This window comes from Dipodomys merriami, unplaced genomic scaffold (assembly GCF_024711535.1).
Source record: "Dipodomys merriami isolate MVZ:Mamm:240054 unplaced genomic scaffold, mDipMer1.0.p SCAF_2, whole genome shotgun sequence".
Classification (NCBI taxonomy): Eukaryota; Metazoa; Chordata; class Mammalia; order Rodentia; family Heteromyidae; genus Dipodomys; species Dipodomys merriami.
Genome location: NW_027203381.1, coordinates 79,509,995 through 79,525,547, shown reverse-complemented (window position 1 = coordinate 79,525,547; position 15,553 = coordinate 79,509,995). Strand labels below are relative to the sequence as shown.

The following is a 15,553-nucleotide window of genomic DNA, read 5'->3' as shown; positions in this document are numbered from 1 at the left end:
AGCATGGTCTTCTTATGTTCTTCCCTGGATGCTATGCTTCAAATCACTTTGCCCACAAAAAAGGGGGTTCAATTTAAATACTAAATACTAGAACATTTATTAGACATCTATTATCTCCCAGGAGAGGTGATTAGCCTGAGATTGCTACTCTAGGTAAATATAGTTCAGCTCAAAGTGAACAGCCTTGCCATTTTTACATAACCTGGATAGCTTTATTTCAGGTAACTATTTGGGTATTTTTGATGTTATAAAATACTGTTAATAGTGTCTGAATTTTCATCAACTCTTTCTGTAGAGAACTGATGGCCTGAAGTGAGGGTATTTTCTTCACAAGCATTTTGAGGCTCCATGAAATGTAATGAAGGTCATCTAGCATAGTGTAACAAACAAGATACCATAGCTACCTGACAGAGAAAAGAAAGACCAGGAAAGGAAAAGGAAATCGTGTCAATTTAAAGAGGTAGTATTTATCATAAGAAATATTAGGGATGAATTTTGGCCCCCTTAAATCCATATATATGACTAGCATTTCTCAACTTAATTTTTGTTTACTTCAGTTGTGCTGATAAACTATTAACTCATTTACAGACAAATATTGCTGTATATTTATATATTGTTTTTCTCCTTTCCCTAACTTTTCTTAATTCTCCTGCTCCCCAGCATGTCTTTCCTTCATTTCTGCTGAAAAACTTCATTTTGAACTTTATCTGATAATATTACTCCACAGAAACTTTTTCTCTCTATAGACTTTGATACCGTGTTGAGTCTACCAGCACTTTACTAGAAAATCACCAGGTTTTCATGTTTGTTTTTTCATTGTGGGGCTTCAACTCTAGGCCTAGGCACTATCTTGGAGCTTTTCTGCTCAAGGCTAGTGCTTTATCACTTTGAGCCTCAGCACCACTTCCAGTTTTCTGGGGATTATTGAAGTCTCAGGACTTTACCACCTGGCTGGCTTTGTGCTGTGATTCTCGTATTTCAGCCTCTAGAGTAGCTAGGTAGCATGGGCTACCAGTGCCTGGCTTAACTTGTCATGTTTAATTTAAGAGTATTGTATGTGTCTTCAAATATACAAAAAGCAAAGTCAAGAGCTTAATTTAGTCATCATTTTATACCCCTTAGCATCTAATGCAATGACACATATTTGATACTCAAGATCTGAATGAATTCTAAATATCTGAATGAATGAAGAATCTTGTCTATAATTACCTCAAGTATCTTGGTGCCTCCCTGTACTTTGCTTAATCATGCATTTGACTATGATGCTTTTTACGAATCAGATTGTTGGTTATCATCATATGATTGTTTTAATTTTGTTTTGCTATGTAATGTGTGACTTTGTTGTGGCAATTTTAACACTGCTATGCTACCTACAAAGCAAGAACAAGCTGGACTTTATTTATTTTTTATTTTTTGTCGGTCATGGGGCTTGAACTCTGGGCTTGGGCACTGTCCCTCAGCTCTTCAGCTCAAGGCGAGCACTCTACCTCTTGAGCCACAGCGCCACTTCCGGTTTTTCTAGTGGTTTATTGGCGGTAAGAGTTTCATGGACTTTCCTGATCATGCTGGCTTTGAACTGTGATCCTCAGATCTCAGCCTCCTGAGTAGCTAGGATTACAGGCATGAGCCACCGGCGCCCGGCCAAGCTGGACTTTATTAAAAGTAATCAAAGGAGCCAGATGTCAGTGGCTCACTTCTGTAATCATAGCTAGTTAAAAAAAAAAACCAAACAAACAAAAAAGACTGGCTAAAAGTGTGGCTCAAGTGGTAGAATGCCAACCCAGAAAGCACTGAGCAACCTCAAGTCCTTGAGTTCAGACCATGATCAAGGCAAAAAAAGAAGAAAAAAGAAAGAAAGAAGTAAATCCAATGTAATTTTCCAACAGCCAGGCTCTATTTTTGTATTATATTTTAAGATAATATAATTTAAAATTTACTTGTACGTAAAGCTTTTAAATATGGTTAACATATTTAGCTACACTGTGAATTAAAAGGATGCATTCTGAGCTGACTTTTAGGAATCTGAATGGTGATAACAGTGCTCATGGTAGGCTGGTTAGACTTCAGGTCAGTAATTGTTAGAAACGATGAATAAATCATTGTGTAAAAGGGAAATATTTGAATGTGTTTACTTTCCTGCAAACAGCAGCAAGGTACACAGGTTAAAAAAAAACCATCACTTGCCAGGTGGCATGCACCTATAATCCTAGCTACTCAGGAGGCTGAGGTAGGAGGAATACAAGACCACCTTGGGGAACATAGAACTACCAGCAATAGCACCACCAACAGCAAAAATGTGATTTTTGTCTGTTTCTCCTATCAAATGGAAGCCATTTTGTAGATACAGAAAATGGAGTTCTGAAAAAGTAAAACAAAACACAACTACGAGTGTCCTACCTCTCAGATCTGTGCCATGGGCCATTTTATGAATACTTCAGGATTCATCACTGGAATCACTATGTTATATTATCATACCCATTTTCCAATACTTAAAATCATGTTATATCTTTTTAGAGCCTGACCAGACAGGAGTTCTGGCAGCTGCTTCAGCAGAACTATGGCACTGAGCTGGGCTTAAATGCTGAAGAGATGGAAAACTTGTCACTGTCCATTGAAGAGAATGTGCAGCCAAGGTATGAAATGTTTTCAAATGTCAAGATTGAAGGATTGATTGAAGTATTGATGTTTAAATTTAGGATCTCAGGCTTCCTAGGCAGGCACTTTAGTAATTTTTAGATAGTTTTGTATTTATGCTTCAGCCTCATCGCTAGCTCTAGAGTAGGTAGGATTACAGGCATCAGCCACTGTAAGGTACCTGGCCCGGAAATGTCAAAGACTTAGTAACCATTAGAGTGACATTGTTTTAGATGTTCTAAGTCTGAATATCCATTTATTTTTTTGTTGGGTGCAATTTTCCTGTTGTTGTCTGTGGTGAAATGGGGTGAAGGGAATGACAAGTGAGTGGGACATTAGAAAACCTTATATTTTGCTTCAGTGAGCTTTTGTGCTCAAGGCTAGCACTCTACCACTTTGAGCCACAGCTCCACTTCTGGTTTTCTGGTGGTGAATTGGAGATAAGAGTTCCAGGACCTTTCTAGCCTGGGCTGGCTTCAAACTGTGATTCTCAAATCTCAGTCTCCTGAGTAGCTAGGGTTATAGGCGTGAGCCACCAGCACCTGGCACAAGAGCCTTTTTTTTTTTTTAAGGATCTGGAGAAGTGCCTGGTGAAATCTCAAGAGACTTTTGATGACAATAAAGCCAATGGTAGGTGTTTTTTTTTTTTTTTTTTTGGGGGGTCCGGTCGTGGGGCCTGAACTCTGGGCCTGGGCGCTGTCCCTCACCTCTTCAGCTCAAGGCTAGTGCTCTACCACTTGAGCCACAGCACCACTTCCGGCTTTTTTCTTTTTGCTTTTGTGGTGCTGAGGAATCGAACCCAGGGCCTCATGCATGCAAGGCAAGCACTCTACCACTGAGCCACCTTCCCAGCCCAATGGTAGGTGTTTTTGAGGGATACTCGAATAGTATGGCTTTTCTTCAAAGATCCCCCAGCATAGTGCTAGAATATGGTTGGCACTTGGGCTGGGGATGTAGCTCAATGATTCAATTTCTAGTACCACCAATACAAGTAAGGCTGATACCCAACCACTTTCATTAACCTATACAAGTAAAAGTGTACTTTGCCCATTAGTAATTGAGGACTTAGAAGTAAAGACATCTAAAGGTGATACATTAAAAATTCATAGCAAATGGCATGCTAAGGGAAAGAAGCCAGTAACAAAATACCATATATTATATGATGTCATGTATGTGTAATGGAGTCCAGAATTGGTAAATCCATAAAGTACATTAGTGGTTGTCAGGAGATGGGAGGAAGGGAGAATGGGAATGACTGCTAATGGGTCCAGGTGAGGTTCTTTTAGGTGAGTGTGGAGTGATGAAACTGTTCTAAAATTAAAAAGTTCCCAAATAGGGGTGATAGTTGACTAACCTCAACAATAAACAACTGCATTCTTTTCTACTTCAAATGAGGTGAATTTTATAGTATGTGAACTATATCCTATTGAAACTATGATTTTATTTAATCTATAGCTAATAAATCTTATAGTGGAAATATTTTGGGTCTTAATGCATGTTCAGAAGTTTTATTCACCTAGGTAATTTTCTAGTTCTGCTGATCTTATCTATATTTTTTTCAGCTTACCATCAATATTTTATAGTCTGTTGTACATGATTGCACATGCATATTTTATTTGTATTCTGTAATGTCAAAATTTTCCATTGTCCTGTTCTCTATACAGAATTTCCTAGTCTCAAGTATAGAGCTGGGAAGGAAAGCAGCTGATCAATGCAAAAAAGCCTTGAGTTGTGTTAAGTCAGAGTAGACTGTGGTAAGTCAGAGTGGATTGTAGTCTGGGCTACCTTATGAGTTGAGAGGACTCAGGCAAATTTAACCTTTTACACTCTGTCTACTCACTTATAAAATGTCACAGTTGGATTACATGACCTTCAAAGTCTCTGGCAGTTTAAAAAAGCATCAAGTCTTTGAAGCAGGAAGTAATATATATATATATATATATATATATATATATATATATATATATATATTTTTTTTTTTTTTTTTTTTTTTTTGGTCCAGTTGTGGGGCCTGAAGTCTGGGCCTGAGTGTTGTCCCTCAGCTCTTCAGCTCAAGGCTAGCACTCTACCACTTGAGCCACAGCGCCACTTCTGGCTTTTTTTTTCTTTTTGCTTATATGGTGCTGAGGAATCGAACCCTGGGCCTCAGGCATGCAAGGCAAGCGCTCTACCACTGAGCCAACTTCCCAGCCCCCCCTTTTTTTTTTTTTTTTAAGTCATGGGGCTTGAATTCTGGGCCTGGGCACTGTCCCTCAGCTCTTCAGCTCAAGGATAGTGTTCTACTACTTGGGCCACAGCACCACTTCCTGTTTTCTGGTGGCTTATAGGAGATAAGAGTCTCATGGACTTTCCTGATTGGGCTGGCTTTGAACTGCAATCCTCAGATGTCAGCCTTCTGAGTAGCTAGGATTACAGGTATGAGCCACTGGTGCCCAGCTAGCAATGCATATTTTTGACAAATCACTTCATGCCCTCTTGTGATCAATAGAGATCACTTTCAAGGTCATCTGGAAAACTGTTATTTTCTTCTTCTGGAGATGGAGTGTTATCCAAGGAAACCTGATGCAAGAAAATCCATATTCCCAGTTCTGCTCCATGTCTCATTCTTCCAATGTCTGCAAGAACAATGTCTGTTTTAAATGTTTATTTCTTCAGCTTTCCATATTCCTTCTTCTCGTTCATTCTCTCTTTCGTCTTTTCCTCTCTATATATATATATATTTCACACCTCCATCCTGAAAATCCTAAAGTATTGACAGTCAGCTGGTGGGTGAGTCCCTAAGATTCATTTTTCTGGTTTAGCTCTTTCAAATACCCTGCCATTCTGCCCAGCCAAGAGTGCCTTGGAGACCCAAATATCATTTAGGCACAGTAAAATTAAGTTGATATCCTGTTTAACTTTTTTCCCCCTTGGAATAATATTATGTAAGACTTCAGGCTGCTTCTTTATTTTAGAAGAGCTTTAAGTACTCATAGCAATAGTTGTATGGGAATGTGAATTGCCTATAAAGTAGATCCCAGGAAATCAGATTATGCTGTGTTCATTTGTATTGAATAGATCTCCTTTTCCTTCCAGATAAAAAGCAAGTAGAGGCTAGCACACGTATTGGGCACTGTGGTTATTTGAAAGCTGTTTCCTGTACCTGCTCTTAGAGCTGGGGAGAGTGCGTAGGAGGCAGGACTGATGGATGGGTTCTGTGCTCAGACAGCAGGTTGCTTCACCTCTGGGAGGTACTATGTCCTCAGCTAGGACCCAGCTGAAGGGAAGGAGATGTAAAACTGCCTTCTGGTGTCCAGTGGTGTCGACACAAACATCTCCCCTTGCACCTTGGAAGCTTCATGTTTATCTACAACTAAAACTTACCCAGCATTCATGTGATTAGCTATTGTGACTGGTTGTACTTTGCTCATCTTTAATGGTTTCTCACGTTTATAGACTCTCATCTAAGTCTATCAGTTTTGTTTTCAGCAATGAAATCAATTAGCATGCGATTTAGATGAATAACCTTATTGTAAGTAGAGGCTTATTTGTTACATTATAATAATGTGTTGGTCATCAAGGTGATTTGTTATGGAAAAGGTCTTTGAGTCAGTTATTTGTGTGGAAACCACCTTATAGCTTTATCATGATGTGTTTCTTACAGAAGTCCAGCAAGAAGCAGTGTGGATGACTATGGGGAAAGAGAAGAAAAATTACCCAAAGCCATCAGTTTTACACAGGAATCAATTAGTCGAGTTTTGGAAACAGAATCACTAGATGGAAATTCATCAAAAGGAGTTAGTATATGTTATCCCTTTAAAGTACAACTGATGTTGTCGTGTATTAATCGTAATATAAGTTAAAGTAATCAAATATCCTACAGAATGTTTTAAAACTCCAGATGTTAGGTTGCCACTTTATTTTTCAAGCATTTTAAGCAGAGGTTTGGTGGGAAACAAACAAACAAAATATAACAGGACGTAAAATTGTGTAGTTAGAAGAATTTTCTTCTGGATGAGTACTGTGAGTGGTGGGAAGAATCTGTCTTCAATGGGATTCAGAGCCAGTGAGCAGCAGGCCCAGTAATAATCAGTGTTCCTGCTATAGGAGGTGGGTCCGGTTAACCTTTGGACTTTTTAGCTAAGTGGTGGTCAGTTTCTACCTTCAATTATTTTTCAAGCATATTTGTTTGTTTGTTTGTTTGTTTTGGTATTTTTCTTTTTTTTCTTTTTTTATTGTGAAAATATTGTACAGAGGGGTTACAATTACATGGGCAAAATAATGAGTACATTTCTTATCAAGCATTGTAGCCTCCTCCTTTGTTTCCCCTTCCCATCCCTTCCCACCCTCCCTTCACCCCCCTCAAGTATATTTGTTTCTAAACTTCAATTGGAGTCATTCTTCTTTTCCATTTTGGGGGTGGGGATGAGACCTAGATTCAGCATATAACTCTTGAATTCTCTTTCTCACTTTCTCTCTCTCCCTCTCTATCTAACCACCCCCCACCACCATGTGTTATTATTATTTTTATTATTATTAGTTAGTCTTGGGGTTTGAACTCAGGGCCTGGTGTTGTCCTTGAGCTTTTTTGCTCAAGGCTGATGTTCTACCACTTAGGGGTATAGCTCCACTTCTGGTTTTCTGCTGGTTGGTTGGAGATAAGAGTCTCTGTATTTTCCAGCCCGGACTTTGAACCTTGATCCTCAGATCTCAGCTTCCTGAGTAGCTAGGGTCACAGATGTGAGCCACTAGCACCCAGCATGGTCTTGAAATCTCTATGATGACCTTGAGCACTGTTTAGATCCTGCCCATAAGCTTGAGGTTCTTCAGCCTCCACTTCAGTTGTGCTGTGAACACAAATGACTCACATTTATTATGATGACTATTATGATTATTATTATCGCTTAGTTTGTCCAATCTGCCATTGAGAACCTCTACATGATCTTTTTTAACTGACCAGTGATCTTTAATGGCTTCTTTTCTCTCTGACAGATCACTATCCTAAGTGTCTGCATTTTGTACATGTTCTGCCCACACTGATTTTCTTGGTGGACCATTGTCTTGATACAGACCCTTTGAGAGCTAAGTGCTTCCACTACTGAGTTTTCACTCTGTGACTGGGGCTGCAGGTTTGGGGTCATACCTGAATTTAAAAGTTTAGAGTAGTACTTGGACTCTGTCCTTTACTCTGCCATTTTTTAACTGTATGACCTTACATAAGCTAATTAGTTCAACTTTGCCTTTGTTTTCTCAACTATAAAGCAAAGATACTAGCTTGTAGGGTTTCTAAAATAAAAGTGAAATAAAGTATTATGTATGAAAATTCTTAAAACCAGCTGTAGCACACATTCAGTTTTGAAAATCCATAGGCTGTTGTCATTGAAAGTGAGTGAGCCTGCATGTGGTGAGCAGTAGTCCTTTCCTACCTTCCTCAGAGGGCTTCCAGAATCTCTCTGAGTAAATGTGGGGAACACCATGAATGAGAATACATTTATATGAGAGCCACTCATCTTAGACAACCAACATCTATCATGTGTCTACCTTGGCCTGGTGTTGTGCGTGTGGATGTCTTGCAAAATTTTTGCAACTACAGATACTTAAAGACTTATTACTGGGGCTGGGAAGGTGGCTCAGTGGTAGAGCGCTTGCCTTGCATGCTCGAGGCCCTGGGTTCGATTCCTCAGCACCACATAAGCAAAAAGAAAAAAGCCGGAAGTGGCGCTGTGGCTCAAGTGGTAGAGCGCTAGCCTTGAGCTGAAGAGCTGAGGGACAGAGCCCAGGCCCAGAGTTCAGGCCCCACAACTGGACCCAAAAAAAAAAAAAAAAAAAGACTTATTACTAGTGCAAGAATTATGATTCTAGGTATTAGCCCCTATATATTCTCATTGAGATGAAGAAGCTATTCAGTTGGATGTAGGTAACAAGATAGGAGACTTTTTTTTTTATAGCCAGCTTATCCTTTTACAAAAGTCTAGTTTTTGAGGACTGGGTGCATAGAACTGCTAACCTCTCTGTGAGTCTTTTTGTCTCTAATGTCTTCCTCAGTACCTCCTCTTGGAATAGTTAACATGTTAGTTCTTGCCTCTAGTTTTGTCCCTAAAGGAAGCCACATTTTCTCTCACTAAAGAATGTTGTGTGGGCTGGGAAGGTGGCTCAGTGGTAGAGCGCTTGCCTTGCATGCATGAGACCCTGGGTTCGATTCCTCAGCACCACATAAGCAAAAAGGAAAAAGCCGGGAGTGGCGCTGTGGCTCAAGTGGTAGAGCTCTAGCCTTGAGCTGAAGAACTGAGGGACAGCGCCCAGGCCCAGAGTTCAGGCCCCACGACCTGACCCAAAAAAAAAAAAAAAAAGAATGCAGTGTAAGTCTGTAATCTAGCTAATCAGGAGGCTGAGATCTGAGGATTGTGGCTAGAAGCCAGCATAGGCAGGAAAGTTCCAGAGATTCTTATCTCTACTAAACTACAAAAAAAAAAAAAAAAAGGCTGGAATTGGAGCTGTGGCTCAAGTGGTAGAGTGCTAACGAGTGAAATAAAGGTCAGAAACAAAGCCCAGGCTCTGAGTTCAAGATTTAGGACAGCACCCCGCCACCCCACCCCCCCCCCCAAAAAGAGAAGAGAATGGAATATATAGAAATGATAGTGGGTTTTTGTTTGTTTGTTTGTTTGTTTGTGTTTTTGTTTTTGGTGGGTTGAGGGGCCTGAACTCTGGGCCGAGGCTCTGTCCCTGAGCTCTTCAGCTCAAGGCTAGTGCTCTACCACAGCGCCACTTCTGGCTTCTTCTGCTGGTGTGGTGCTGAGGAATCGAACCCAGGGCCTCATGCATGCAAGGCAAGCAATCTACCACTGAGCCACCTTCCCAGCCCCAATAGTGTTTTTTTTGTTTTGTTTTGTTTTTTTGGGTCCGGACGTGGGGCCTGAACTCTGGGCCTGGGCGCTGTCCCTCAGCTCTTCAGCTCAAGGCTAGCGCTCTACCACTTGAGCCACAGCGCCACGTCCGGCTTTTTTCTTTTTGCTTATGTGGTGCTGAGGAATCAAACCCAGGGCCTCATGCATGCAAGGCAAGCACTCTACCACTGAGCCACCTTCCCAGCCCCAGTGGTTTTTTTTTTTTTTAAACTGATCTTTTTAAAAAAGATCAATCATATTTCATATTTATTGTTGTTCAGTATAGATGTTAGGTTACAGAATGCAAGTTCTGGGCAAGGTTTTCTTTTTTCTTTCCTTTTCTTCTCTCTCTCTCTCTCTTTTTGCATTCAAGAGTTCAAAGATTCTTTTAGCCACCTACTATAGGAGGGAGGTCCAGACTTTTTAGCTTGTTGGTCAGTTTATTCCTTCATTTTTCCTAGTATATTATAAGTATATTGGTTTGTCACTTTGTTTCATTTTAACTTCCAGCAAGATTGGAAATGATAAAAAAATTAGGAATAACTATTTCCCAAGATGAAAATATGCTTTTGAAATAATAAAATTAATACTTTTTATGAAATTTGTGAAATACAGAAGAATATGCAAAGAAATACAACTCAGCTAAATTCCATGAGTATCTACTTGTATCCTCTATAATAGAAAATATAATTTAATTTTCAATAAGAGGAGAAATGTAAGTGTGAAGCTACAGAGAAATTTACTCAGCCTAACATCTGTTAGAAAGACTCTAGGTTAAGCTGGGTACCAGTGGCTCACACCTGTAATTCTAATTACCTAAGACGATGAAATCTGGAGGACTGAGGCTCAAAACCAGCTCAGACAGAAAAATCATTGAAATTCTTTATCTCCAAGGAATAATCAACAAAAAGCTTGGCTAGAGGCATGACTCAACAGGTAGAGTGCCAGGCCATGAGTTCAAACTCTAGTACCAGAAAAAAAAAAAAAAAGCCCTGGGTTGGTTGCTGTTTTCTAGTGTGGTATTCCCAAATAGACTAACTCTTGATTTTTTTTTTCAGTAATTTGTACTTTAAACATCAGCACTCTGATAAGGCTAGTTAATCCTTTAATAAATTGTTGTAGTGGGGCTGGGAAGGTGGCTCAGTGGTAGAGCGCTTGCCTTGCATGCATGAGGCCCTGGGTTCAATTCCTCACTACCACATAAACAGAAAAAGCTGGAAGTGACACTGTAGCTCACGTGGTAGAGTGCTAGCCTTAAGCTGAAGAACTGAGGGACAGCACCCAGGTCCAGAGTTCAGGCCCCACGACTAACAAACAACAACAACTACTAATAAATAAAGCTCAAAAATAAATAAATAAATAAATAAATAAAATCAGCATGAGGATTGTTTAAAAAAAATAAGAAAATAAATTGTTGTTGTTGTCCTTCCTGCTTACCAAGAGAAAGCTGTATTCTCTCTGGACCTGCTTCTCTGGGCGCTGCTTCTCAGAATCTCTTGGGCGGAAAGCAGGATGGTTTTGTGTATGCTTTTTGCTGCTTCCAGTGTATACACAGACAGTGCAGGAAAGTATACTTTACTGCGCAGTTTATACAGATTTTCTACATTGCTGTACTAAGCAATTATAATACTGACCTAGCAATAGCATTCTTACTGTAGAAATGACATTTCTTTGTTAAATTTTCTGAGAAACTATAGATGCATTGTATGTTGAATATATTTTAATACTTATTCTCTGAGTCTCTTGACAGCAAATTTGATTGCATTATGAATTTACTATGATATTAACTTCCCTTTGAGTCTTCTCTCTTCACTCTACCCTAATACGACTTCTTTCTCTATTTTGTTTCCCTTTCTGCTCTAGTTACTGGTTTTGAGAGATGGGTGAGTTTTCTTCCAAGAGATGATGGGGCAGGCATTGGCTGGAAAAACTAACTGGGTTTGATTCCTCTCCCTTGCACACCCCACTGTTTCATTGTTTTGTCCTCTGTTCCCTTTCCCTTTTACTTAAATTGGCTATGTGATGTTAACTTTCTTTGATTTGTTGTTATATGATAGATACCATTCATAAATTTGTTGTCCATTACAGTGCAAGAAGATGAGTTCAGGATGGCATTATTGCACACTAATATTTCATGGGTCCACTTGGCAGCAGTGGAAATATGATTCAACCCTAACAAACACAATGCTAGAAAGATTTTCCAAAGAGCAGAATTTGAAAGAAATTAATTTTAATATTAAAATTCTTATTGTAATAGTTATGCTTCAAATCTGCTTTTTTAAAGTTTTGTACTGTATTTTTTTTCTTTTAGGGATTAGGTAAAGAGGAGCCCCAGGAGGAGAAGCTTATTAAAAAGAGTCCTTTATTAACATCAGAAAGGAGGTTAAATAGAGTGCCATCAAAATCACTGGACTTGAATAAAAATGAATATCTTTCTCTGGACAAAAGCAGCACTTCAGATTCGCTGGATGAAGGTAAAGAGTTTATTATAAATTTAAGTAAAATTTCAGATATATTTTAATATTTGTCTTTGTATTGGGTGTGGGCAGCTTGAGAATTTAGTTGTGTTAGATATGGTCTCACCTTATAAAGAATTCGAAAGAGAATGGAAGAATAGAAAACAGGAGAAAAGCAACTAAATCTAACCCATCTCTACTTCTAGAGCCTAGAATTTGAATATTCCCATCACATTTAGCTTTTATAAAGGCAAGCTTTGGATCAATTCAGTTCGAGCAGTATTAATGGAAAAGCAAATCTCTTAACAAAATGCTGCCTGCCCGAAAGATACTCCCATTCTATAGGTAGAATGACCTATTTGCCTAGCTGAGCTACCCTTCATTTGCTGTTAGGACTAGAGGATTTTAATCAAAAGCATGCAGCTAGTTAACTACACAAACTGGAATTAATTCTAGACAAGGTCTCTGAGCTCAGTGTTCTTTTCACTTTAATGCAAATACTCCCCTAGTTCTTTCTTCTTAACCTCCATTCAGTTTTTAAAGGCACCTTAGCAAAGATTAGTCTATATCTGTTTTGTTTTGGTACAGTTATAAATGCAAAAAATAGTCACAATAGGGGCATATCCTGAAATGAATATTAAATTATTAGATTGCTTCCAGAAAGGAATAAAAAATTTCCTTCTGGAAATCTTTTTTTTTAATTACTCATTGATGTTATTCTGAAAAGGATTCAGCTCTGTGTGCAGAACTGTGGTTATGTTGTAGAATAATGGCATGAGTTTTTGAAAGCAGGAGCAGAGACAGATCATCAAAATTACTTCTGGATTTAAAATTTGAAATGATAGTCAACTCCTTTAATTAAAAAGCATTCCATTTGATTTGAACTCACTTTCAGAAGAACAGTTCTAGTTGAAATTTATTACAGAGACAAATGATAACATTCCATTTGGCATTAAAAGCGACATATTTGGTTTTAGAAGATCAATAAAGATTTTGCTTCATTCTAGATTGAAATTAAAGATGGTGTGTGTGTGTGTGTGTGTGTGTGTGTGTGTGTGTGTGTGTGTGTGTGTGTGTGTGTGTGTGTGTGTGGTAAAGGTACATGGACTGTGGAGCTGAAGGATGAGATAGACTTACCATTAGACGCAGAAGGTAGTCACCTTTCTCCTCAAGGGGAGGGAAGATGGATTCTAGAATAGCATCAGCTCTGTAGGCATCTAGGTCTGGGAAGAAGAGTAGATAGCCAGGTGTGCTGGTGCCTGTCTGTAATCCTAGCACTCTGGAGGGTGATGTTAAAGGATCATGAGTTCAAGGCCAGCCTAGGCTCACCTCCCCCATGCTTCCTAATTATGTGAATATGGGCAGCCTTGGAGTACTCAACTAACTGTGTGGCTTCAACAACAGATAGGTGTGTTCTAATTGTGGAAAATAGAAGTCCTGGATGGGATCCAGCAAAGTATGTTTCTGGTGAGGACTCTCTGGCTAAAAATAAAAATAAAAACTACTTTTTAAAAGGAATCTCTACAGCAGATTATATTCTATATTTTCTATGAGTTCCAATAAACTCAGGCTTATATTTATCAGGTAGGGATTTAATGACTTTTTATTTTTAAATTGCAAGATTATTGAAATTGAAGTTGGTACAGGAGGAATAACTGGGAAGGATCAAGGGCAGTTACTAAATAATTAATTAGGGCAGTTAACATTCCAGCAGCACAGGGATTAGTTACACCCTGCCTGACCACATTTAAGACTTTAGGAAGATCTCCTCTGGCACCCAGTGGCCAAACAGGTAAGTGACACCAAAATGAGGATTTTTTTTTTTTCTTTTTCACCTGTTCTTTTGTAAGAATGGGTCTCAAAAGATAGTTTCTCTAGTGAGTTCCCATAAAAGTAACAACAACGAGAAGTTGTGTAGGGAGCAGGAGTAAAACTCATAAAACCTTTGTAGAAATAAATAATTGTCTAGAAATATAGAATAATAGTATTGGAATTTCCCTATTGTATGTGAAACCTCATTAGTTTACTTCTTATTGGTGCTCTTTAAAAAACCCTCTTGGCTTTATCTGCCATAGGTGGCTCTCTGCCTTCTAGTTTCCTTAAGGTGTGTAGAATAATTATTTTTTTCCTTTAAATTGTCATTAGGTTACAATCCACCCCTAAGAGGGTTCCAAAATCACGAGCTTGTCAGATCTAGCAAATGGACACAAAAATGAATCTATTAAAAAATTCCTCAAAGTTGTAAAATTAAAAAGATACTTTTGAAGTAAGTGAACCAGGGAGAAAATGGGACATATCAAAGTTCAACTGTCCCAAGGGATTTGGAGGTGGGTGGGTGGTGGGGAGTATAGAGAAGGCTGGATCAGTGGCTGATTACTTTAAGCTAAACATCATCCTCTTATTTAAAATAGGAGCATTTCAATGTATTTTTTTGTGGGCAGATTGATCTCCATTTTCCCTCATCTGCCCTTCATGTGGTATAGCTTTTGGGAGACACAGGTATCCCTGGCAGGACTCAATAGAGCACTGTAAAAAGTCTTATGGAACAGGAACTGAAGTGGTCTCTTTGATACGCGTTTATCTGCAGCCTAGATAGGGAACATTAGATGAAGACCTGCCCAGTCAGGCATCTTTTTAAGGACCTTCATAATCTTCCTGATTAGGCCATTTAGAACCCACCAAGATTGAAAAGTGCTTCTTTTTATAGATATTTCTATGCTTAAAAAAATGAGTTCTGGGCAAACTGGTGCCCAACAAATATATTTAAAATGTTGTGTCTCCTTACCCATTAAAGAAATATAAATAAAACATCATTGATATTCCCATCTCACACCAGACAGAATGGCCATCATCAAAAAAAAAAAAAAACAACCAACAAACAATAAATGCTGGTGAGTGTGTGTGGTAGAGAAAAGGATGGAAGTCAGTATGGGGTTCCTTAAAAAACGAAAAACATGATCCAGTTGTTACTGCTTATGAGTGTACACCCAAAAGAATCGAAGTCAGCTTACTGTAGAGATGGCTGCATGCTCATAATATTTCAGAGCTATTTACAGTAAGTGAGTTATGGAATCAGCCTAGGGTGCCCATGAACTGATGAATGGATAAGGAAAACATGTTATGTATGGAGATTTAGCAGTGAAGAAGACAAATTGTTTCCTTTGCATAAAAATAAGTAGATCTGGAAACTGTCAAAAATATATGTATAGTATATGTAATAACTTATTGCAATGCAATATTTTGGATTGGCTCCTTGTATAGAAAAAAGACAAGGATCTTTGGGAATATCCTAAATTTGAAAAAAATTAAAGAAAAAAATGCATAAATAAAAATGCATAAATAAAACTAGATTTTTCAGCACTTTCACTAGTAACTTACTCATTTAAAAATAAACATTCCGTATTTGCCAGGCCCTGACTTTACACAGGTGTTTAAAATTAACATTCCCTCGTCACATAGAACTTAGGTGCAAGAGAGAAATAATAAACAAGTGGATAAGCCACCAATATAATTACAAATCTGGACAGTTCCCATGAAGAAATGAGCCACATCAATAGAATCACCTATTGTTATTTCCTTTCTCTGTGTATATTGGAGTGA

General features: G+C 38.6%; 1 protein-coding gene across 8 annotated transcripts in view; it reads left to right on the top strand.

The window, feature by feature from the left end:
- Gramd1c (GRAM domain containing 1C) overlaps positions 1 to 15,553 on the top strand; it is a 67,451-nt gene that overhangs the window by 34,049 nt on the left and 17,849 nt on the right. For all 8 annotated transcript variants that reach the window (XM_070030206.1, XM_070030208.1, XM_070030207.1 and 5 more), the window contains 3 exons: positions 2,515 to 2,633; positions 6,278 to 6,410; positions 11,809 to 11,971. In XM_070030206.1, the coding sequence (XP_069886307.1) occupies positions 2,515 to 2,633; positions 6,278 to 6,410; positions 11,809 to 11,971 (415 nt within the window). The remainder of the gene's footprint in view (positions 1 to 2,514; positions 2,634 to 6,277; positions 6,411 to 11,808; positions 11,972 to 15,553) is intronic.